Raw genomic sequence first — 27320 nt, forward strand, 5'->3', positions numbered from 1 at the left:
AAAATATTTTTTTTCACGGACCGTTTAATGAGTTAATGAGTCATTACAGACACCGCTAACGGCTAACAGCTAACGGTTAGCCCAGCTAATCTACGATAACCATGTTATTAATTACACACACAGAAATAGTAATGTTTGTTCAATCATTGTGTTTATAGACTTTACAAACATCAGATTAGTCTAAACGGTGAAATAGTGATGTGAAAGATGTGAGATATATGTATATATATATATATATATATATATATATATATACACAACATAAAGTGTGTATTTCAAAACAGAGTTAGCATATGACAANCTTTACAAACATCAGATTAGTCTAAACGGTGAAATAGTGATGTGAAAGATGTGATATATATATATATATATATATATATATATATACACAACATAAAGTGTGTATTTCAAAACAGAGTTAGCATATGACAATAGCACGTCCTCAATGCTACATCTACATAGAAAACATCCAGTGTATGCATTGAGTTCACTGAGCGGTCCCGACACAACAAAGTACGCTAACGTCACGTTTAATTGCATTTAACCTTAATCAGTGATCGCCAGCTGAGATCCATAACGCCTGTAAAGAACATACGTGTATTATGGCTTTATAATGGCTGATTAATAACAGATATCAATGCGGTGGCTAACACTAGCTCGCAATGTATCATGTGTAATAGCCAAGTTTTGCTAGAGAAAATAGCACCCCTTACCAACTCATTCACACACTCACTGACACGTGCACCCCCTCAATCACTCTCAGACACACACACAGTAGAAAATGGAGCCTAAATGCACAAATCAAGTAGTCAGCAGGTGTAAGGCAACCCTTGAGTGAATCTAGTCTCGAATCTAAACAACCCAGGAACTTAAAGTATGATATTTATGATGACCATGTTATAAATATCAATTAAAAAAAAAGAATTGCACTCTTAAGTCGCAGAGTCTTACTTTGGACAGCTTTGTGCAGAGAGTTCCACCATGTTCAACTGAGCAAGAACAGATTTGTTGCTCATGTCTCTCATTTCAGAGACTTCTAATATTTTCTTTCTATATATATTACTATTGCCCTCAAATAACGCTAAAGTAATTTAATGAAAACACGCAGTATTTCTTACCCGATTTCTTGAATAATCACCAGAATAATCGATAGAGTACTCGATAACTAAAAGAAATGGTAAATAGTTCAGTTAACAGTGGTTACAGTTCAAAAAGAGTTCATGGAGATGAAGACTTAATGTACGGCAACAGTAAGACTCAAATTTCATTATTTATAACTGCTGATGATATGTGTGACAATGTCTTTTCACGGTAATTTGCAAGCTGCCAGGTGTGTATAAACAGGCAAGCTGTAACCATGTAACAACACTAACGTAACAAGGACAAACCTTGTGCTACAGTAGTGTTACATTAACTGTGTCGGACTCAGGTCAGAAAATAAAAACTAGAAAGTTGAAATTACTTCAAATTAAAAAAACACACTTATGTATATTAATTAAATGAGAAATTATAAATTGGTTCCACGAAATGATCGTAGGATGATTTACATTATATTTATTGTTTGAGTCCAACACTATAATTCAGCAGCTAATCCTTTAACACACAGGGTTAAATAAAACAGTATTGCTGAATGCAACTTTTTTTGAGAGAGTTGTGAAGTGATCTTTTCTGTGGTAACAAGATGCTACTAAGCTTATCCTAACAGCTCACTTCTGCACAGGAAAGATTATTTGGAGTGAGCTGGGAGATGAGCTGTTTGGCTCTGTCTGAAAAGATCCCTTTCCACCCCCTAATTCCCCTCAAATAATAACATTCCACCCCTGTGGAGAAATGCCTATGAGTCACCAGCAGTGTACCTCCACTCGTGGCAAAGGATGCACTGGAGAGAGAGCGTTGACAGGAATCATAATTTGCCACTTTCCCGTGAAACGACAAGCAGAGAGAGAGAGAGGCTGAGGTGATCTACACAGACGGCTGGAGAGCGATGATGTGTGTGTCAGATCTTGTTCTTTGCCCTTTACAAATTTAGGTTTCCCCAGATTTTTTTATTCGTGGCAAAGACGAAGACTCTGTGAGGAAGCAATTAGACTTTCAGAGAAACTTAAACTAAATCCACAGTAAGAGAAATCTTTCATGAAAGACGTTGGGGGCTATAGCGGTCTAATTTTCAACTTTCCAGATTTAAAATAACATATCAGTCTCTTTTATAGCGTGCATACTGTCACACTCACACAGTCTGATATAAACAAAGTTTGCATTCACTTTAATAATAAATATGATGTTTAAAAATCTGCAATTTCAGTGCTGGGATGAATTTGTTACGAAGCAAGAGTTATAAGTGGAGATGCTACAACTCAAGAGATGTTATGATCATGATTTTTTGCCTCTGATCCTCATTTAATATTTAATATCTGTTGATACAAAGTCTTGTGTGATATTTAGATTTCCATACATGATAAAGCTGCATACTGGCCTAGAGAAGGCCTAACTTAAAATTCAAAATGTTAAGCATCAGTTTAGCCCCGTTTCCACTGAGCAGTTCAGTTCAGTTCAATTCGCTTTTTTCCAGTTTCCATTGTGAAAAGTTGTGGATGGTACCAATGGAACGTTCCGTACCGTCCCCATGTTTGGTCCCCCCTCTGTTGGGGTACCTAGCACACAGATGTGGTACTAAAAGGTGGAGCTGTGAACACTGCAGTCTGATTGGTCAGTAGAGGACGGTCACTCTGCTCAGGGCTGAGTTGTGTCTGGTTTTGAGGCTCATGTAACCACTGTTCATACTGTGGAGAGTTTTATTAGTAAACTGTAACTATAAAATGAAAGGATGTTTTGCTGCCTCTCACAGCAGCTGGAGTCTGAGAAAAAATAACTTCATTCACTGGGCCGACTGCCGGCAACTTTTAAGGTGGAACGTTAACTTGTAATGTTACTCAATGCATGAGTTGATGACGTGAATCCATCAGCACACCTTAAATTTCACTGTGACAACTTTGACCATCACTTTAGTTTTTATATGACACACACTTTTAGTAATGACTTTAAAAATATAGATTAATTTGGAGCGGATTATGTGAAGGTCATATATTCTAATCCTCACTTCCTGTGGGCTACAGCAACACTAAACCCCTGAGCTTGCCTGAGAAGGACTAAATGCACAAAGCTGCTATTTTTAAATATCCCATGGAGAGAGACTCTCACTGCAGCCTGTTCTATTTTGTTCTGAAAATGTGGGCGTGCAGTCTCGTTCTGTGGACGATAAACCAGGTGCAGACTTCCATCTGTGTCGCCGCTGATGAGGAAATACAGCGAGTGCTGGACGGAGCAGTGAGTGACAACAACCCCGCCCACATTTAAGAGGACTGTTTGCAATGGAAACACTAGGGTCTAGGTACCATGTCTGAAGGGTTACTGTTGGTTCCAAAGGTACCATACTGAAAGTGCTTGGTGGAAACAGGGTTTTAGTTAGTATTAGGGCTGTGCCTGACTCAGATTTATGTCAGTCAAATTACATTTTGGTCTTCATTACAAATACTCAACTTTTTTCCTTTTTTTCCTTATAGACAGTTTCCTGTTTTCCTGTATAGACATTTTAACGGGTTCAACAGGACGTCTAGTGTGACACTGACATTTATGTAATGTAGTAGACAAGCTAATTGCGCCAATGATAGATCAGAAATGTGCAACATAATTCTTGCTGACACTAAGTATCAAACAAAAGCCAGAGACTGTGTCGTATTAAGTTGCTACGAGGTGTAAATTCACCATTTCTAAACAGACAGCAGAAGATAAAACTATTACGGAGCCTGACCGGTCAATGCCTCTCTTACACCTGGCAGTTGCCTCGGTATACACAGCTGCCTTCAACGAAGAGCAGCATGAAAGCAAGGAGCCGTTACTGAGCAGCTAAATCTGGGGACCAGGACATATCCAGAAGTACACTGCACAATGCTGATAAATTAAAAAGAACAACTTGAGTTTTGTGCGTCTGATGATTCCTACCTTCATCTTCCAGGGGGCTGCCATAGTTAGTATTCTGTACAATATCCATGGAGAGATTTGTCTTTCAGTGGATTTGTTGTGGTACTATGGTTTGGCTATGATTTGAACAGCTAGCCTTTATTCCCTAAATGAAGTCCCAAGCTATCATAAATACTTCTGATCTGCAACTTTCCTGATCCTTTCGGCAATACGCATGAATTCCCATAAACAAGCAAAATAGACAAAGACAAAGAAGACATTTTTGAGGTAAAGTCTGAACAACATTTGCCCTGTTTCACATGTTGGGTGCCTGGAAGGTAGGATGTCAATACTGAAACTTACAGTTTGCATTGAGCAGTATCTTGCAGTAAAGTATCTTGCTTGAAAGTCTTCATTTTTGTTATCATTAGAAATGCTGGGAGAAAATAAACTTAAGAGCTGGAAGACACTTTGCTTTGAGACGTCGACACATGGGCCATGGTAAGACTGCATCTATTTGTATGTAGACAGAGAAACCTTCCACTCACCTCTGGCACTCGCTGGCATGGAGAACCAGGTCCTGGTTGTTCTTGGCGCTGACGGTGAGCTCATGCTCCGTTGGGTTGAAGATATCGAGCAGCAGATGACACTGGCGGGTGCTGTGGACAGACAAAGACACAAGAGCTGAGTGTTGAGCCAAAATCTCTCGGCTTACTCAAAAACTAAATTATAAAAAGGGTATCTGTTTGTACTGGTGCTCATCCCCGTGCACCATTTATACATTATACACAAATGCATAACAAAAAGTGTCCTGTAAGTGACTGTGTCGCCCATATAACCTAAGCATAATGACTTGTTTATGTGTATGTGAGTTTATACTTTATGCATGAGGTTATGATTGCTTTCTAAAAATACACGGCCACATACACGCACACAGCAAATGCACGAGATCAAGAGAAGACACGGTGTGAAGCACTCATCAGTCCTTGTCGTAACATCAAAGGTGGCGGCGCTTTCATCAGGCCCACAGGCCCGGCTGGAGCAGTCCATCTCCACATCATCCTGAGGCCTGCTTTTCTCATGCAGATCATAAGAGGGCCAATTTGTGATTTAGATCAAGACAGGAGAGATGATACTGGATTTTCAAAGAGTTAATTTTAAGTAGTAGGTGTTTTTTTTTTCCCTGGTAATGACAGATGAAAGGAATGGACATCTCAGAAACAGAGAACAGACTGTCCAGTACAGCCAGTGAGCTGTTACATTAATAGTTTCTGTCGCTGCACAGGAGGAATGTGACGAAGCTCCACATAAACAGAGGCCCTATTTTTGACCCTGACCCCTGAGATCAGACGCATTGTTGGCGCATTTTTACTTAGAGGGATCAGATCACAAGCAATTGCACCATTAAACAACATAAACCTGGTCTAAGTCAAAATGACTCAGTATTTTTTGTGCTATTTAAAGGGCACATTATTCAAATAGTAAAGCCTCTTTACCTCTGCAGAAACAAACCTGCTAACACCAGTTAACATCCGGCTTTTAATGTAATGGGAAAGGTTACAATCAGCGTTCACACCTGGTTTAAATGACTCTGCAGTAGTCATGGGTATTTATCGGCTCCAATCGGCACTGATGGAAACACAATACCCAGGTGAATGCAATAGTTTTAGTCACTCAAAATGCAGTGATGCACCATTATCACCATCTCTGCCCAAGTAGTGCTCAATATTGGTAGGAAAGGGGTTTAAGATGCACCTACATAGGAGGGTTCTCAACGGGCATACACTCTGCTTGTTACACACACAGGAGATGTGCGGATGGGTTGCAGGTTATTTAATAATACATCATTAATTAGAAAAACATTCTCTAAAATGTGAACATAGCAGAGACCAGAGTAGAGCTGCTTAAATGCAGTGTGACTCCCCATTAACAGAGATGCTGTGCGCATTTACACACAAGGACCAGCGTAACTTCAATGTATATTTCAGAAACAAGTTTAGTTCTGTTTCCTCTACTTAGGGTTTCATGTTTTGCTGCCTAAACGTTCCACAATATTTGCCGCAAAGAGACATGTACGGCTTGCTTCACCAATTTGCCGAACCAGCCATGTAAACAGCAGCGTGCCAGGTGGCTTTTAAAGGAAATAGGTGATGACACTCCAATTGATGATTCATGTTACACACTATATTTAATGATTAAGGGACTAAATACAACTCCTTGCCTCTTGGGCCTTACTTCCTGCCCAGATTATGCACCATTAAACTAAGTAATAATTAATTTTCCACATAATATACTTGAGGTTTTGGATATACTGATTACATATCATAACTACATAGACACATTCATAAATTAAATAAAGTGATGGTAAGTGAGGTCAAGTTTTGACAATTATTTATTATTAAGTTTTTGATAAGGTAAACCGTTTGTTTATGCTGCATTTGTGATATTTGCATTTGTCATACTAAGGAGATAATATCTCCTACGTAGGAGATAAACTTGTGTTTTGGCCGACATCGCCAGCATTTCTTTCCCCACCTTGCCTCTCAGGGCTTCCGTACAATTGTCTTCTTCATGAGTATAATACATCCCCCAGAAAAAAATCATTTCTGAGGAAATACCTCATGTCTCAAACCCGAGCCAATGCTGTATTTTTAGATTGCCATCTTTCACAATAAGTGGAATCAAACTTGTACAAACTGAGTGCTGCCCATCACCACATCTGCCCTTCATGTCACTCTAAGCCCCCCTCCCTCCCTGCTCGCTTCTTGCCTCTTAAATCTCAGGGTTAATGGAGGCTTAAGTTGATCTTGCCCAAGTCCCTAATAAACTGCTGTGGCAATTAAAGGAGCATATTTTTTAAGGCCTACCCATGTTTCTTTAATTGTCTCGTTGTCTTTGTTGGCGGACGTGATTAACGCGCTGAGTGGGGCGAGGTACTGATTTATAGGCCGGGCCGTTTAGCTGAGGTGATCAATCAGACCACCCAGTTAAGAAACACAGGCTCACTGCTCATGCACTAAGTACCCAAGATAGAGTGAAGGAAAAGAGGCAGGGATACAGGCCCAGACGATGTGGATTTGCACCTTTTGATAAGAGTTAACAGACCACAGCATGAGCCTGAAATGACGCTGAACAGTGACAGACACTCCATTCAGGATCTGTAGCTGAAACTTTAACAGAATGTGTGTTGACAAAAGCTGAGGATTATGTTTTTGAACCAGAGGAAACTGAATCATAACTGAATCATTTTGATAAGTATTCTGCTGAGCTACTACGCAGGGCACCGAGATCTAAGCCAAATAAATAATTCACAACTGCCAATAGGGTTTCAAACTACTTGTCTCCATTTCAGTCTGTGAATTTTTAAATTCCTCCTTAAGAGTCGAGTGAGACGGAGAGGGAACAAAGTGATCCCCCGTGTTTCAAAGTGAACACATATCGAACCTGTTTTCTTTGCTCATAATGTATAAAGCAAATCATCCATCAATGAAATATCAATACATCTGCCTCATGTACATTTAATGAAGCAACTGTGGCTGCGTGTGACTGTAAGTGTGTGAAGTAGGGATTATTCATCATCAACACAGTGTGTAAATTATGAGGTGAAAATGAATTCTAAGGAGACGGTGATGAACACAGAAGACGACCTTTTCTACAGATCATTTCAGGTACAGCTGGTGGTGTGCCAAACGGGGAGAAAAAGCAAGTTAATGAATGCCACTGTGTATTTCTGAGAGCACTACCGCACCAACAAATGAACCATGAGGTCAGCATTTTTTCTGTTATTGATCCGAAAAGGACACTGTTGCAGTAGAGTAACTCTCTAATCCTGGCGCCACACATTACTACGCCAAGACGACAAAAAGACATCAATACAAAACAGACCAGGGCAACAGTCTGATCATCTTTGTTCCTACATCAACAACACAGAGCCAATCGACTCTGACACTTACTGGGCATTAGTCTGGGACCGGGGATACTGTTGCTGCGAGGAAGTGGGTGGTAAAAACGGCACACGCCGTGGGAGGAGGCAAAAACGCAAAGATCAATGGAGCCAGGCTTCAGTCAGCTCTGCAATCTGGGATCAATAAGTGCTGATTTCGCAGCCCCACTCTGGCACAAAAACGTGACATATTCCCTACACACAGAATGTGATGGCCTTAATTACCCTGGTTGGATTTAGAGAACTGCCAATGGTGGGCTATTTTTAGCTACGGGAGCCAATAAGGGACGGCTGACTTTATGTCCACGTTTAAACATTTAATAACAACTGAAAAGTAGCCAAAAACTAACTGCTGAGTTGTCACTATAATAATAATAATACATTGGATTTATAAAGCGCTTTTCAGGATACTCAAAGACGCTTTACAGAGAACAACAACAGCAAAAAAAACAACAAAACTACGCTGAATTCAGAGGTTGCAGGCAGTTTGGAAAAGGTACGTTTTGAGGGTTTTCTTGAAGGTAGAGAGTGAAGGGGAGTCTCTTGATGTCTTTAGGGAGTGAGTCTCAGAGGGTGGGAGCAGCAATGGAAAAGGCCCTGTGCCCCCAGGTGGGGTGTTTGGTCCTAGTGGGGGGGGGGGGGGGACAAGAGGTTGGCATCAGCAGACCTAAAGTGGGATTTATACTTGTGCGGCAGACCGTATGCCATAGCCTGTGCCGTTGTGAGCATCTATACTTGTGCTGTGATGTGTCTGTGTCACTCTGCAGTTACACCTCCAAAACACTAGTTGGCAGCGAGGTTTCTGTGAAGTGCTGTAAAGTTTAGTTGATTCAAAACACACATTAAACACACATTAAACATGGCTTAATAGAGACAGTTTCAAACACAAGTACACAAATTGGCTTCACTATAACTCGCAGCATTCACAGACAAACACTTGTTTACAAATACAACATGCTAATGTTACTAGCACAAGCCTATGGCATTTTACATTGTATAAATTAGCCTAGCAGCTAGCGGCCTTTTCCTCTTCTCATATAAAACCAGGAACAACAGCAACATTTAACAAAGGTAACGTTACAACTCACAAGGTTCACTGACAAAACAACTGTCTTATAATAAACACGCTTTCCAAACAAATACAACATGCTAATAATATTAGCACAAGCCTATGGCATTTTACATTCTGTAAATTAGCCTAGCACTGAGTGGAGATTTTCTCTACTCATATGAAGCCAGGATAAATCACACACAAGACTTAAAATGCTATTTTAGCGGAGGCTTTATTGTCTTCACAATTTATTGTTTCTTATCTGTGAAATTAAAGTAAATAAAACCCTTGTTTCCACTGAGGGAAATGGTTTCAGCTTACAAGAGTAGACAGTAGATCAGCGTCGCTGCTATGTGTAGTTACATTCCTGAGGCGGTGCACGTCAGATTTAAGGCTAAGGCTCCATGTCAACGCAGAACCTACGCTGTAGCTATGGCATTGATTCAACACAGAAATATAAAATCCACATAAGAGTGCGGGAGGGAGTGTACCAGTGGAGGAGCTCAGACAGGTAGGGGGAAGCCAGGTCATGGAGCGCTTTGTAAGGGATGATGAGGAGTTTGAAGAAGATACACTGGGGCATGGGGAGCCAGTGGAGGTTATGAAGGACGGGGGTAATGTGGTCATGGGTGCGAGAGTGTGTGAGAAGACAAACTGCTGAGTTCTAAATATACTGTAGTTTATGAGGAGACTGTTGCAGTAGTCCAGTCTGGAAGTGAGGAATGGGTGGATGAGAGTCTCTGCAGCTGAAAAGGAGAGAGAGTGACGGAGGTAGACGATGTTTCTGAGATGGAAGAAGGCTGTTTTGATGATGTGTTGGTCAAAGGAGAGGGTTTGATCAAAGATGACGCCAAGATTACGGACATGGGGGAGGAACACACAGTGGAGCCATCGATGGATTTGATAAGAGATTGGGGACCAATGATGACTTCTGATTTGTCACAGTTAAGTTTTGAGGAAGTTGGTCTGCAGCAAGGACTTTATTTCAGTGATGCCTATGCCTCTGTGCAGCATGCCAAATAATAAATTAAAGTTAAATCATATAAAGTCATTCACTAAAAGGCCAGTTTACCTAAAACATACTTTCTCCTTTAACACCTTTAACAATGCAGATAGATTTGTTTTATCTGCTTCAGTTTGAGATATCAGTCTGAGATGTCTGCTTCCACCCTGGAACTGTAGAAAGTGAATGAAATTATATTTGTAGTGCATTTAGAAATTAAAGATTCAAAAACAACATTAGATCTTCAACAGTTTTTATGAGGCCTATGTCTTCTATAGAGAGTAATTCGTGTTTTAAGATTATTATTTGGCTTTTTATTCCTTTATTTGATAGGACAGACCAAGCGTGAAAGGGACAGAGACATGGGATAACATGCAGCAAAAGGCCCCGAGCTGGAGTCGAACCTGCAGCAGCTGTGGCAAGGACAGTGCCTTCGTACATGAGGTGCCTGCTCTACCCACTGAGATCCTCAGCGTGGAAAGTAACTCTAAAAAAAACTGTTTGCACTGACATCTGTTAGCTGAAGGCAGCAGAACAGCGGAGGCTCTCCTTCATATAGGAGCTGCAAACTGTTTGAATTACTCACATGACGACACGCAGGATGCACTTTCATAAAAACACATCAGAGGATCAGTTCATTTCTCCCAGTGGAGCAATGCATTTTTCCAGTGCAACACCAAGGTTAACAGGTTCCCGTTAACTGTGGATCACTGCGTATTTCACACATCCCAGCTCTCTGTCACTTTACAGATCTGTCGCCGTACATATGGCCATAAGCGAGAAAGCACGAGTGGAGGAAGTCAGGTCTGGGCTGGATATGGCAGGAAAGTGATACCACAGCCAAAAGGAGGTGTAAAAATGTATACTGGGGCAGAGAGAGCAACAAAGGAGGGTAGGGGAGACGCAGAGAGACACATGGAGGGAAGTAATGAAAGATGTCACGAGACACAATAGGAGGGAGGCAGACAGGGACAAAGATTGAGATGAAAGAGGATGAACAGAGGATCTGAGAAACGGCGTGACAGAGAAAGGAGAGAGAATTTAAAGAAATAGTGAAAAGTCTGAAGCAGACAGTGAGAGAGCAAAACAAACGTCAAGACAGAGGTTAATGAGATAGAACAGTGTAAAGCAAAAAAAATACTGTCTCTGCAAAACTTTAAATGTTTCCTTTTTAAGCCTTGGTTTGTGGTGTTGCGATGGATTATATTGTTATATTGTTCGGAAAGGTGTATCTGAAGCTGGGTGACAGGGCTGAAAAAGAAATGTGAATTCTTTAAAGCTTTTGGACGATTCATAATTCTAACTACGTTTGATGCAAGACAGTTGTGTCATTTAGTTGAATTAGCAGTTTCAGAGCAGATAAAGCAGATGAATCCCCTCACTGATCTTTGCAGAGAACTAGCTAGCTACCAATAGCTAACTGGCAGGTAGAGACAGACTAAACAAAGTAGAATCCACACACTGATCCAATAAATCAGGTGGCTTTATCTTAATCATAATATCTCGTCAACACACTCTTGTGGACATGATTATTCGAGTCATTAGTGGGTAGCCAAAGCCAGCTAGCCACCACAAACTCGGACACACTAGTACGTGTTAATTTCAAAAGACAATGATCTCTGTACACTCGAGACTTTTAGCACATTTTCAGAAATAATATCCGTCCATACTAACACGCCTTAAAACCCATATCACATGATCATCAACATAAAGTGAGCATGCTGATGTAAACAGGAAGAGGACTGTCTACTCTGCAGTTCTTTGCTTAGTTACAGAAAATACTACAAAGATGGGGAAAAGTAGGACCAGAGGTTTCTTTGTTTGGACGGACAAAGAGGTGGAACTGTTGCCGAAAGTAACACATACAGACAAGAGCTGAAACCACATTAGTCTCATACTCTGTATTGGAACTATGTTAAATTGCATCGTCCCTATCAAATAGAATGATAAAAATACATAAATCAATTGAAAAAAAAAAAGTATAAGGCAATAAAGGTGGTGGAGAACAGATGAAGAGTTGTTGCAAAGACATATTAGAGTGATGCACGAAGCATTATCCGCCACCAGAGGAAGCCATGGCGCTGGGAAAGGAGTACCTACACAAGATGGATGAAATCACAGATCGTTTGTGGGCCTAGCTATAATGTTTTGGCTTGACACGACATGACTGATAAGAGCCAGTCGGGACGCTACGCCATGATGTTCAAAAGTCTCTGTCTCCACAAGTCCAGACTACAACACAACCCCGGAGTTTCCAAACTAAATGGGGTCAGCAGCATTTTCAAAGGTCTCCGTGTAAGGGGTTCCAAATTGCTGGAGTATTGTAGATGCTGGCCGTAAACGTAGCAGTAGGTATGTTTCAGACCAAGAACACATTCATGTAGCTGTAACCTTAGAGTCGTGACAGTAAACGGCCATGAACAGCAGCTGGTGCAATAATATTGGGGAACTATTCACATCCAGATTACAAGAATCAATGCAGTTGACACAGAGGTAAAAACAGAGCTCAAGGAGACAGATGAGGAGGTAATCTGAGGGAAGAGACGATAAGATAGGGATGGTGAGAGGTAAGGGAATATGACAAAAAGAAGGAGAAGTGGAAGAGAAGGGTAGGAGGCAAACTTAAAAAGAAAAATATGTATAAAAGCAAAAAGAAAGGAGATAAAAGAACAAAAGAGACCTCACGAGCAAAGCAGAGGCAAACGTAGGAAGAAAGTGAGCTCAGCTCTGGTGACCTCTGACATGCTAACTTGCACCACTGACCGACTGCAAACCATCTTGACATATGACCCTGCGCTGGTGGAGTGTTCACTGCTCAGCAACTGAAATACAGCATAGCCTGCAGTCAGTCCAGATGCAAACATTGATGGTATACATATGCTGAATAAACTGTGCCATAACATACTGTCCAGCTAGCGAACGAGCTAGGTAGACAATAGCAAGTCATCTAGCCTGGTAGTTGGTGGTGTGGCTAACATTTTACCAGCTGGCTAGCATGTTTGCGGTTAGCTTGCCAGTCGAAAAAGCTTGCCAAATACAGGAATTCGTTTTTTGTTTTGTTTTTTCAGGTGAACCTGGAAGTCAACAACGCCCTGATTACATTAACCCAATAGGATTTCTCCGATGGATTTTGAATTAGTGCAGAATTTAAGCCTGTGGCGAACGAAAGTTTATGGTACTTAGGCCAGCATGTTTTGTTCAGCACGATAATATCATGACGATGATTACTGAAGCATACTTGCAATAGCCAGAAGTAAAAGCTAACATTCGGCTATAAACAAACTACACCACGGTCACATGACTTCAACACTGACGAGGTTGTAAAGCTGTGTTCGGCGTGATGATCTCCTGTAGTCTTGTTTTGCCACTTGTTAGCAACAGCCTGTTTAAGGACACGTCAAAGCCTCAAAATTCATGAGTGGGGTATTTACTGACTTATTTTTGTCATAGAACAAAACGTGAAAGTCTCCTAAGCTTGTGTTCACCACAGACCTTCATGCATCTAACCAAAAACCCATTCAAGAAACCCATTGACTTTAAGATGAGGCAACCAAAGTGCGAAAATGCTCACTTGTTTCTGGGCTTTTGCACTCATTCCTGCACTACTGTACAGTGCTGCAAGTAGGTGCTACTGTACGTCGCCAAGCTTCCAGCTCCACCTTTTTTGTGAGGACACACAAATGACTTTTGCTGTGACATTTTCTGTCTCACTGAGCACTAATGGCACAGTAACACATGGATGGAAAGAGAAACAAGCAGGAAAAGAGGGACATAGTCAGAAAGCTGTATTTTCTGGAGTGAGGTTTTTTTTTTTGCCTGCACCTGTTGGATATGTTAGTGACTTGCAGAGCACTGCGGTTGGAAGAGAAGCAAAGTAAAGGAAGTGTCACTGTCAATCCAGCAGCGCACTGATATTTTGGTACAAAGATTAACCACATTTTATGGCAGCTGCCAGCTCAGAGCACGTCGACACAGCACTCAGAGCAGCTGCTATTTTTGTCTCTTTAATTGGTGAAGGGACAAACACACAAACTTCCCCAAAATCTCCCAGTCAACACAGTATTCGTGTTTTGATTGACTGTTTCTACTTCACCTTACACTGCTCAACCAGCAGACACGTCTAATTGCACTGTTCTATTCTAATTATGGCTGTGATGCCAGGAGGGCAGGATAAAGATTAATATCAGATTTTACCCGCATCTGTCATCCACAACAGCTGGTATGGATAAAGGCTTCCCCTTCAGGTGAGGCATGTGTTCCATACACAGTCGCTAATTGGAGTGATGCACATCGTCAAAGCCTGATTATGCACATCTATTCCACTGGTTACCTTGATTAAATCTTACATAACCAGGCAGGTGCTATATAACTATACACAATTCTGTGCAGTTGTGAACATCACACTGTATGCTTATATTTTGATATTCTGCACAGTTTTGCATTGTGAGCGGGAAAAAAATCATCAGGAGTGTTGGAGACAGTGGCGTCCTTGAAGACATGGGACATTCAGTTTAATGAAAAAAAACAACAACATTATTTACATCAGCTGAACCACGTGTTCTCATATTTATATTCTCTTCAAAATACAGCAATAGGAGAAACACTTTCAACCGCAGTAGATTTCAGCCCGTTCTCATCCCATGTCGTCAAATACCAAGGCTTTGTCACGTCCCTTAGTGCGTGATATTGGTGGCAAAGTCACCCTTGGTGTCTCTATGGGACCACCAGGCTTTCAGCAAACTCCAATGTAAACAAATCTGTGGCAAAACTTGACGCTGAGAACAACAAATGTAATATAAATAGTCTGCATAATGCAGGAGGAGGGTAAGTGGATGGGTCAAACAAAACATGACTTTTACCAAGGAGACCATAGTTCTTGCCCTGTTTGAAACCAAAAGTCATAACAAAAGTACTTATTTTAACCAAAACTATAATCTCTTTCCTAAACCTTTCCAAGTAGTTTCATTGCTTGAACCCAAGCAGCAACCTCCGAGGCCTAAAAATGAAGCCAATGCGGAAATGCCAAAAACTGCAGTTCACTGAACGGCCACTTGAGGCTGGCTCCAAAACAGAGTAAATCCCCTTAGGACCCCATGTTCAAATGCCCAACTTTATGGCAGAAATAAACATCGTACAACAAAAGGTTTTGGTCTCTATAGGTGATTTCCTCAACTGTACGGGGGATGGATTGTTTTTTATAACTCACCTGTTTACATTTCATTAAGGCCCAAAGTTAGAAATTTTTAAGGGCAGGGTGTCTGTGAGGGGTTGCTACAGTCTATGAGTCAGATCCACCCCTCGCTCCTCCACAGCTCAAACCTGTCATCCAAAAATGGTCACTTCTAGCTCCAAAAAAACAAGATGGCAATAGCTGACAGTCCACAAACTAATGGGTGATGTCATGGCAGCTACATCCATTATTTACACTGTCTATAGCAAACCTAACGCAGATGATTAATAATGTTAACAACATGTTACAATGTGTTTGCAGAGGGGTGTGACAAAGTGACTGGGAATAGGAACGGGTTGGTCAACATGTAATATGATTGTGGTACACCCTTGTGGCTACCTTTAGCCCCATCTCCACCAAACACTTTCAGTATGGTACCTTTGGAACCAACAGTAACCCTTCAGACATGGTACCTAGACCCTAGCGTTTCTACTGCAAGCAGTCCTCTTAAATTTGGGCGAGGTTGTCGTCACTCACTGCTCCATCCAACACTCGCTGTATTTCCTCATCAGCGGTGACACAGATGGAAGTCTGCACCTGGTTTATCGTCCACAGAACGAGGCTGCACGCCGACATTTTCAAAATAGAACAGGCTGCAGTGAGAGTCTCTCTCCATGGGATATTTAAAAATGGCTGGTTTGTGCATTTAGTCCTTCTCAGGCAAGCTCAGGGGTTTAGTGTTGCTGTAGCCCACAGGAACCAGTGAGGATTAGAATACTGTATATGACCTTCACATAATCCGGTCGAAATTAATATACATAAACACTTGAAGATCCACTCATTACTAAAAGTGTATGTCAACAAATGGTCAAAGTTGTCACAGTGAAATTTAAGGTGCGCTAATGGATTCACGTCATCACCTCATGCATTGAGTAACATTACAAGTTAACGTTCCACCTTAAAAGTTGCCGGCAGTCGGCCCAGTGAATGAAGTTATTTTTGCCTCAAAACCAGACACAACTCAGCCCTGAGCAGAGTGACCGTCCTCTACTGACCAATCAGACTGCAGTGTTCACAGGGTGCTAGGTGCCCCAACAGAGGGGGGAACCAAACATGGGAAGGGTTTGGAATGGTTCCATTGGTACCATCCAGAACTTCATTTGATAAAGATGTAGGTATGTAAAAGTTAGATATGTCTTTCAATAATTCTGACTTGACTGGGTTATGAAACTGGAGAATTCTTTGCCCATAACAATACTTTATTCTGAGTATTGTCTACATACATTTGAAATAGAAAATTCAAGTGTAACAGAGGAAAACTTGAACAAAGTGAAAGTGAAAATGGTGCTGCAGAAAGGGGCTTAGAGATGGGACCAAGTCATTGTTTTGCGAGTAAGTCTCAACTCTTGTCCAAAGTCAAGTTCCAAGTCAATACTACTAAGTCTCAAGTCAAGCCCTAAGACTTTGAGTTTCGAGTCCCAAACAAGTCGCAGTATGCTCTCCACATGATGTATTGTCAATGTAATGCAGGAGGGAAAGGCAGATACAGAAAATGTATGCAGTGTGGGGTAAAAATAAGGAGACAAGGAAAAGAAAAAGAATGAATGAGGAAGTGAATGAGAATTTCTGTAAGCAGCCACTGTACTACTGCACATTTTAGGACATAAGGACACCACAGCTAAACCACACACTGCTAACAAGAAAAATGTCTGTCAAAGGTTAATGTATGTTTATTTATAGAGTGAGAGACAGAGAGGTGGATGATTGTAAGGTAAGAAGGGAACCAGAGACAGAGAAACACAAAAACAGATCGAAAAGATAAGTTGCTGTATTATTGAGCCATTTCATACAACCACTGACAAATTCTCTTTTAACTTACAGCCAAGAAGAAATTCAATAGTACTTATCTCAGCAAGTAAAGTGTGTTACAGGACTTCAATGTCAATCCCTCCAGAGAAAAAATTCTACCAAATAATTTATGAATGTGTGTACAAAGCCTGAGATATTGAAAACTGGATGGTGATTATATTCTAAGAAGTTTCTAATGGTAGTTTGAGTACTAAAGTCATCTTAACATCTCATATCTAAGCCTTGGAGACATAATGTGAGAACTGTCTGAGTTTATGGGATTTATTTTTTGAATTTTGACCAATATTTGTACAAATATCACTGCAGGCAAGATCAAGGTTTGGTATCAATGAAAATTCTTGGAAAGTCGTGCTGATGCAATAACTGAGTTTCAATCCAAAACCAAACATCTGGATAACTTTACTTTAAGGAATATAAACATATTTCTAAAAGACCTTTCTAATAACACTTAGTTTTGTTTAAGAAACAAAACAAGTCCTGAGGTAGACGGTGTTTGAGAGTCAATTGCCCGAAAAGTAACAAAACAATCCATTGTGGCTCACAAGAGTGTCCATATATTTGAAATAATAATACAACTAATCGGCCAATATGTTTCAATAGTACGTAACTGTTAGCTAAATAGTTTGCCTCGCCGTTATGTTCAGGTGCCACATAGTGATTTAGCGTAAACTAGCTCACGTGGTTGGACAAGAATTCATAGGTTACACTGAGGCAGAATTTATACGCAGACTTCCTGTCTATTTTTGTAAGCTGAAATAATTTCCCTCAGCACTTATCTTTAATTTTACAGATAAGTAACAATAAATTGTGAAGACAATAAAGTCCCCACAGAAATACTATTTTAAGTCTTGTGTGTGATTTATCCTGGCTTCATATGAGCAGAGGAAATCTCCGCTCGTTGCTAGGCTAATTTATACAATGTGAAATGCCATAGACTTGTGCTAATAACGTTAGCATATTATATTTGTTTGGAAAACGTGTATAGTATAGTTGTAGTATAGTTGTTTTGTCTGTGAACATTGTGAGTTGTAACGGAGCCAAGTATTGTAACGTTACCTTGATTAAATGTTGCTGTTGGCCCTGGCTTGATATGAGAAGAGGAAAAGTTCGCTAGCTGCTAGGCTAATTTATACAATGTAAAATGCCATAGGCTTGTGCTAATAACATTAGCATGTTGTATTTGTAAACAAGTGTTTGTCTGTGAATGCTGCGAGTTATAGTGAAGCCAGTTTGTGTACTTGTGTTTGAAACTGTCTCAATCAAGCCATGTTTCATGTGTGTTAAATGTGTTTTGAATCAACCAAACTTTATAGCACTTCACAGAAACCTCCATCGCCAACTAGTGTTGTGGAGGTGTAACTGCAGAGTGACACAGACACACCACCGCACAAGTATACATGCTCACAACAGCACAGGCTACGGTGTAGGGTCTGCTACACAATTATAAATCCTACTTAACTGTCATTAATGATGTGTACTCTATTTTTTTTTTTATAAATAGGCTGATTTGTCCTTACTAATAATACGTTGGATTCATGTTAATGTGTATTTTCAGGTATTTTCAGGGGTTAAGAGACTTGCTTAAGAAATAATAACGTTTAAGTTATCTGAACACATTTAGGTTCATGAATTCAAGCTAATATGTAATATCAGTGTTGCAGTATTTTAACATCTCTGGGACATAACAGAACAATGGATAGTTGTGGGTGCTTGAAGTATTTAAGGACAATGGAGTCTTAAATTCAAGTTTGTTATACTGGACATATTATGAGCCTGTTTTCGGGACTTTGTATAGCGTATCTTTGAACAGTCCCTTTAGTTTTATTTATACCTTCTATCTTTATATTCTCAAATCAGTCAAGGAAATACTCTGGACTTTTCCAATTTTGCTCAAGTACTGAGGTTTTTAGTGGCTTGTTTTTAGACAGGTTATCCTGAGCACAGAAGATATCGGCCTGTAAAAAATTCACCGAATGTGATATTGAGCTATACAAAAAAGCTTTATTTAACTTAAGACACCTTTCCAAGGCCTTCAGTTTCAGCACATTTCAAATGTTTTGCTTGAGAGTGGGTGTGATGAGGCAGAGAGTGCTAAGGCTGCGGCAGAAGTGAGGTTGCGATGACAGGTTTGATGGTATATCAGCCAGTGCAGCATCTCTATGTATGCGTGCATATCAGCGCTGAGTCAAGATGAATGGCTTAAACTGCAGATATTATTACTGCTAATGATTCACCTCAAGTGGCCACTACTCGGCTACGATCCGTCTCCCTCGCTTGGAGTTTTTCCATGAGAGTTGGGGAACTGAAGAGTGGAGTGAAGTGAGACACGGTGAATGTGTGTGAGTGAGGATGTGTGATGGCATCCAGAGTTATGTATGTCCATGAGATAGAGAGCGTGTCAGAGCGAGAGAAAAGACTGAATATCCACTCAATATCCATTCAAGTCTGCCACTCTCTGGCCTGTTGCTGAAAAATACAATTTCTAAGTCCTCTGGTTTTGATAGCAACAACGCCATAGTGAGTGTTCCTGCAGTGGTTTAAAGAGAAGGTCGATATCTATTCACCAAGTCATACTCACCGAATTACGAGAGAAAAAAATAGGCACATTGTATCGTATGTGAGATAAAACGAGTCTTTAGAATTGAGATTTATCACCAATTATTGGGAGAAAAGCAGCTTTGAGCTAGATTTTACTTAACTGTTCTGGCACTTCAGTGAAGGCTGAGTGGTATTGCTGTCTTATCTAACAATGGCTGGGTTTAGATTAATAATATAAGGCCCAGACACAAAAAACACATGACAGGCAGGGTTAAAGGCTCATCAGATTAAAGACACAGAGGGACAACCACTGATCAGAATGTAAGCGAGTGCTCTGACCGTTTGACAAAAGCTGCTTTGACGACCCATTTTGACATGAAGTAACTCAACTAAAACTGAGCAGTGGTTCACCTGCAGTGTCCCTGGTGAGCAAGAATCATTAAATATGAATTAGCACCATTTCACTGACTTATTGACTGAATATGGTTCCCAAAGAACAAACCTTGCAACTATTTTTTCAGTGCATTACTCAGTTTGTGTTATGGTAGTTTCAAGTCACCAGGATGATGGGAGTAGTTCCTGTGACAGTGCAGTTTAACGCAACTCTGTGTCTGCTGTTTGCCAACATGTCCCAGATATCAACTTTAGAAGTTGCTAATAACTCAGTATTGTGTTTAGAGTTTGTTGCACTGTCTTCAAGTAGCAAAAATGAATCAAATTAGGTTTAAGGGAAGTGACATCAACAGATTTCTGACAGAGCCCACGGGTGGTAAGTTTGAAAAACTTCAGGATTGCCGATCCTTTGATGGCTGAAAGGCTGGAAACAAAGTTTTAATATGTGGCAGAATTGTCCAACAAAGACAAACTGCAACAGCGGATATGCCAGCACCTCCGGGATACTGTGATGTTACGATCACAACAATTAATGCAAATTCAACCAATCACTGTAAATTCTGTGTGATCTTGCAATTTTATCCAATCACCACAACTTGACCAATCATAGTTTCCAGCAAGTTTGATCAATTCTAGCAGTCTGCCGCACATCATCACTAAACTCACTTCCTGTTTTTTTTGGTTGTGAAAATGCAAACATGCGACGTGAACATCTCACATTTACTAACAAGAAATTCTGCTTGACCGTGCAAGGCATGTCCCTAATGTTCGGCACAAAAGCAGGTGTAAACTGTTCTGTATCGGTGTCATTAAAAACAGAAAATAAAGTCATTAACTGACAAAAAATATCTGAAAAACACACATGGACAACAGACAGGAAAAGTCACCATGACAGAGGGTGATGGTTTAATTCTCACTGGAACAGGCTGTTCTCAATTTTTAATGAATCACACCAAAAAACAAGAAGTAACTTTTTTTGAACTCTTAACTTTCTACCACAGTTTCATTGCAAAAAACCCACCTAACACACTGTAAATTTTTTAAAAAGCCTCTAAAATCGTGAAGTGACTGATGTATGGAGCAAATCATTTGCTGCATTTTTTTAGCTACAGAATACATGAGATGATTTGGTGCATTTATACATACTTCTATCATATTTTAATCAAATCTTATAAGTGATTACTTTCCATGAAGAGAGGGTTTGGATTTTTCAACTCGCTCCTTATACAACTCTCACATGCCTGTATATTGAAGGAGTTACAGGTTGCTGTAATCAGTCCACCTGTCCTTACTGGCTGTGAAGCGATACGTCGTTGTACCGCATTTCCTTCAGTGCAGTCAGTGTATAAAGGTGGCCAGTGTGGGAACCAGGAATTATTACAACGACCTGTAACTTTCATCGTACATACAAACATACTTTAAGTGGCTCCTTTTCCAGCAGGGATAGTGCCGTGAAAAGATGTTTTTTTTTTTTTTACCAAGACACGCTGCCTTTCCAGCGGGGACTGTGCTCCAAAAACTGGGTATTTTAAGCCAAAACATCTTTTCCTAACCATGTCCAAATGTTTTTTGTGCCTCAAACTAACCACGTTATCCACAGTGTTGTTGAACCGTAAAGTTTGCACATATCCGCTTCACAGTAACATGCAAATGTAACATATCTGTGGTTTGCAGAGATGTACAATGCCAACATTTCTACTAGTGATTGGGTTGTTAATTTTGTGTTACCTGGTTGCAGGGAGGGTGTTGACTCTGGTGAAGAACACAGATGGCTCCACGTCAACATGGACACCCAAAGACAGCTCCCTGTAGTAGCCCTCCACTTTGCCTGCTCCCCCCGAGTACTTGAAGTTCAGCACTGCTTCCAAAGTCTGCAAAAAGGACGAGGGAAGGTTATAAATGTAGATCAAGTTTGACGGAGCACTACAATGAAAGGCTGATTCGGTCAAAAAAGAAAAAACTGTGATGTCAGAGGAATATCTGTATGGAAGACTGAGTGTGATTGGGGTCAGAGGTCACCATAAGCATGTTGCTTTCTGCCACTCCATCAGTAAAACTGGTGCGTTTTTAAAATCGATGCATCAGAGTCATTACGGCAAGATGATAAATGCACTTTGCCATTGTGCTGTTTAATGAAATGGAAGTGTAATGGTGAGAAAGCCTGCGGGGTGGGGAGGGTATGATTGATGGCTCAGAACAGATGATTCAGAATCAACATGTCTCGCCCTAAAACAGTATAGGAGGAGAGGGCGGCAGGTGGGTGCAGGAGGTGGGATACGCTGGCGGTGTTCCACAGAGAGACTGAGGGGAAAGTGGACACAGAGAATTACTCAGAGGTACTTGGAGGTATTCTGTAGAGAAGGGGGTGGGAGGGGAGGGTACAGGACAAGCAGCCAAGTCGGCGAAGGATGGGGAAATTAAAAGTGGCAGTTTATGGTGAGAGAGCAGTAGCTGACTCAGGCATTGGGCTAAAGCGGGGTAAAGGGAGCATCCAAGGTCCCGCTTTTCTTCCTATGCAGCCTATATCATCTCTCCACATATTGCTGATGGAGCTACTGGCTGTGCCTTTCCAGAACGAATTTCACTGATTCTTTGATTATTTTTTACTCTTTATCCCCTCTTGTGGGGGCGCAGAGCGCCAAGTGGAATGATTCAGAGCCTGCTGGCTAGACGTCTGGCCTATTACAACCTAATGACAGAAGCACAGCACACTGAGCAAAGAGAGATGAAAACATCAGACAGGATTATTATCATTGTAGACTGAGCATCTTAATTCTAAATTTCCACTTATCTTGAACTGCATGGGCTTTATTTCACATCCTTACTATATTCTCATGTCATGTACATATTATTATTTTTCCTCGACCTAGTATACTTTTATGCTTTTCTTTTTAGGCATGCCAGCAGCTCCATGAATGGTTAATGTCCTCCACTGGGCGCCATATTAAAATACAGTATTGAAAAAACTATTGAAGGGAATACAATTTAGACAGGGCAGCATTCTGTCTCCTTTTGTTTTTAATGTAAACTTGTTGCAGCAGTTGAATGCACGTAACACAGGTGGCAATATGTTAATAAATAATCTTATGTATGCAGATGATCTAGTAATGTTCTGCCCAGACAGTGCTGGCCTACAACAGCTGCTGAAGATTTGCTCTAACTATGGTGCAGACTTTGACATCAAATACAACACCAATAATAGCAACACAATGATTGTCAGAAGTAAAGAAGACAGATCATTAGTATTTCCTGAATTCTTTTTATCTGGTATTGCTCTTAACGTGTGTAATGAAATTATATATCTTGGTCATTGTAACGTCAATGATTTATCTGATGATGAAGACATCCACAGACAGTGTCACAAGTTGTATACGTGTATTGTACTGTATCCCAAATTTAGTATGAGCATTTTGCACTCCGCTGTATACTGCCCACTTGTGACGCTCCTATAGGAAGAGCAATATGCAAAGACTTGATGTGGCCTATAGTGATGGCATGAGACTACTTCTTAAACTCCCATGATTGTGCAGTGCCAGCCAAATGTTTGTAAATGTTGGTGTGCCTACCTGCCCTGCTTTGATACGTAATCTTATATATCGATATATGTGCAGGCTCTCAAGAAATAGTATCGTCCAAACCTTGGCCAACCATAGACTGCGAGGCCGCTGGCACTCCTTATTTGTGGGTGCAGTTTATTGAATTTTGTCAGCTTTTATGAACTTGAACTAGGGCTGGGTGGTATTCGCGGTGACGGTAACTTACCGCAGTACACATGAGCCGTGGTACTGCTTTTGTAGTTACCGTCATACCGCACTACTCCGGCTACGGTGGCAGAACAGGGCCCGGCGCTCGCTACATGATGGAGGTGGCCTGGCCGACTGCCCCAAACCCGCCGGCCCTCCCTCTAAGTTTAGACATACTGTATAACGTTTTATACACAATAACAGATGGATAAGCAACCGTAAACAATAACAATAAATAGTTTCCATCCTAGACTTGTATGGCTTTTTAAATTGTTTTATTTAAGGTGTAAAAAAAAGAGAGAAGACGATACCGCGATATCATACCGTCACCGCATCCCCCCAAAATAATACTGTGATATTGAGGGGGGTATCTCTGTATCATCCTCAAGCTCAGGTCCTCTACCAGAGTCCTGGGAGTTTGAGGGTTCTGCACAGTATCTCAGCTGTTCCCAGGACTGCACACTTCTGGACTGAGGCTTCAGAGGTTGTTCCTGCAATCTGCTGGAGCCACTCTCTCACTGCCCCGAGTGCTCTTACTACCACGGGGACCACGTCAACTTTGACCCTACACATCTGTTCTAGTTGTTCTTTCAACCTTTGATACTTCTCCACCTTTTCGTGTTGCTTCTTTCTGATGTTGCTGTCGGCTGGTATCGCCACATCTACCACCACTGTCCTGGATTATTGGAACTTTTGTTCAGACATTTATGTTCCCCAGAGGACAAAACCTTCTGACTTTGAGGATCCCCCTGAATTTTCCTGTAAAGCCACCATGAGGTTGACATTTTGGGTTTTTGTGAAATGTTTCCACAACTGTTGGATAGATTGATGGTGCCCAGAGGATGAATCCTAATGACTCTGATGATTCCCAGATTTGTCTGTTTGTTACCTAGCGTCACCAGTGCGCCGAGTTCTCACGTATCCTACCAAATATGTTAACATCTACTGGATGGACTGGCATGAAACATTCATGGTTACCAGAGGATGAATCCAATCTACTTTGGTGATCCCCTGGCTTTTCATCTAGTGTCGCCACAAGGTTCACATTTCCAGTACTGAGTGAAAAGTCATGACAGCTATTGGATGGAGTGCAGTGAAATTTTCTAAGACAGTCATGTTCCCCTCAGGATTAATTGTTCTAACTGATCCCCTGACTTTTCAACGTGTACAGGGGTGAACCTCAACGTCCCAGTTCACATCTGGCTGGGAGACTTTGTTGCATGTCACTCCTCATCTCTCTCCCATCACTTCCTGTCATTTCTCTAATTGGTTATGCAATAAAGGCATAAAAATGCTGCATAAACAAGCAAACAAACAAACAATGACTTCCCATCAGTCTTAAGTGCAGTTTGCATTCTTGCGCCTGTGCTAATTAACAAATGTTAGTAGGCTAACACTCTAAACTAGGACGGTAAACACATACCTGCTGAACATATAGCATGTTAAAGTAAGCATTTAGCTCAAAGCACCAGTGTGACTGAGCACAACTTCACAGAGCCACAAACACAGCTGTAGACTTGAAGTCTTGTTATTGTTATTCCTAGCTTATTGTGCAGTAGCTTATTATGTGGTAGAGGTGGTACAGGTTATTAACAAAATGTATTCTACGTCACAGCTGACAGTAAGTCATCTGATATGGTGAGGACACGGAGCCTAACATCATTAGCATGCTTATTTTCAAAAGAGGGAGATTGCCCTCATGATGGAGTATTTCATAAAGCGTGCTCGATGCAAAGGCTGCAAATTAAAATCCTGATATCCTCTCTGAATACCATTTTCCCCACTATTTGTCATCCCAGTGGAGCCAGTCTGCTCACGATGTGGAGGAAGAGCAGCAGCCCTACAATGCAGGCAAGAGACAGTCGCATGCTGTGCTGGCAACACAATGAAAGGAACAGCACGTTGATATGAATCTCATTTGAATTGACTGAGTGAAATCTCTCAGATTCCTCGAGCAGCGACACTGGTTAGAGAAGTCTGTGCTTCCTCTATAACAATGCTTGCTTCAGTTGCTGTTTTCTTTCTGTTTGTTAAAGGATAAGGCTGGTGTTGTTTTATCTTTTAATTATCATCAACAAAGCCCATGAAAGGAGAAAAACCAACAATGACTTTATCCTTCTGACAATATTGTCTGTGTTGTCAAAGCCTGAAATTGCAACAGAGCTCTATTGTTGTCCAAAAACTATTAAAAACACATGAAAGATCAAAAATATTTCAGTGGGTGACATATTGCTTCATAACAATAAACACAACCAGTGTCGTACATGTATATATTCTGACATATATTAATAGTAATCAGAGCATACAATGAAAAAAAGCAGTCGACTGCTGTGTTACATGCAGCTGTGTGATCCTGCGGCTGCCTGTGTGGCACTAATGGCCTCAACATGATCCTCTTGAGAAACAGCGATTGTCTCAGTGACACCAGCAAACAGAGGCTGTGCACCCCGATTCCCTTTCCAGACCGGGGGCCGACCCCGAGCTCCTCCTCCGTTCAATCCTCTCGCTCTGCTCCCAGCCCCCTCAGGACCCTATTTCAATCACACTGGGCTAAAAATAGGCTCCGCTGTAATGAGCTGACAGTGTTTGGGAGCGGGCCAGTGATAGCAGCACACAGCCTGAGCAAACACCCTGACCGCACACTTGCACCACCTTCACATGCATACAAACAGCGTGATTAGTGAGAATGCCCAGAGTAAGGTAGCAGTTCGATTAAGGCATTCACCGGCACTGATAGCCACACTGCATGAGCTGTTTTTAAGCTGATGTCTTGTAGCTTGTAGCTGAAAGGCAAACAGGAAATAAGAAGACAACAGAAAATGGAGGGACATGGACCTGGAGTTGATTCTGTCATTTTGATGAATGATTACAAAGGGTTGCAATATGATGGCTGGTGTCCTTTAAAGTACTCTGCACATTTTGGCCACAAGTGACAGCTACGTGATTACACTAAATGTAACTACTAAAGTTAGCACAACAAAAACTACTGCACCAAAATTCGTACATATTCTACGTAATCATGAACTGGTAATGTGTGTATAACCCACATATTTGGGAGGGCTAAGGTTGTGTGACCAATGCGCTGACGGGAGTAAAGACTAAAAAAGGAAGCGGTCCGATAAGAGGGCAGGTTGGGGCGATGGATGGGTCACAAAAAACGGGACTTCCCCAAGAGACTGTTGTAACCATTGAGTCATTTTGAGGTACGTCCTCACCATGTTTCTTTTCATAAACCTAACCACATGAACTTTACTTTCCTAAACCTAACCTCCATAACTTATGTTAAGTACGCTACCTAATTCGTGGGGTGCTAATTCATAGTATGTCATACATACAGTTGCGTGTGCGTTTTCGTAGAACATTGTACGAACCGTTCTACGAGGATATGTTCACTGATCACACCAGACCAAGTAAAGCTGTAGCAGCAAAATCCCTGAGTGCACTGAGCTGAGCAATTTACATCATTGCTACTTCTATTTCTTTGTAAGAGTTAGACTATGATATGTTTCTTCTTCTTAAAACTTACCTTGGTTTTAAGTTCACTTCTCCAACCATTCCCTGCCTTTTTACAAGAACACTGATCAAAAGACGACCGCCGATTCAGTGGATTAAGACCTTAAGTCATTTTGTGTATATAGCCCCATGTCACATAT

At 41.1% G+C, this 27320-nt stretch overlaps 1 protein-coding gene across 3 annotated transcripts in view; it reads right to left on the reverse strand.

Moving 5' to 3' along the window:
* Positions 1–27320, reverse strand: part of trappc9 (trafficking protein particle complex subunit 9) — a 318188-nt gene that overhangs the window by 143288 nt on the left and 147580 nt on the right. For all 3 annotated transcript variants that reach the window (XM_050034614.1, XM_050034613.1, XM_050034615.1), the window contains 2 exons: positions 21653–21795; positions 4506–4616 (listed from right to left, as the gene is read on the reverse strand). In XM_050034614.1, the coding sequence (XP_049890571.1) occupies positions 4506–4616; positions 21653–21795 (254 nt within the window). The remainder of the gene's footprint in view (positions 1–4505; positions 4617–21652; positions 21796–27320) is intronic.

This window comes from Epinephelus moara, chromosome 22, assembly GCF_006386435.1.
Source record: "Epinephelus moara isolate mb chromosome 22, YSFRI_EMoa_1.0, whole genome shotgun sequence".
NCBI lineage: Eukaryota > Metazoa > Chordata > Actinopteri > Perciformes > Serranidae > Epinephelus > Epinephelus moara.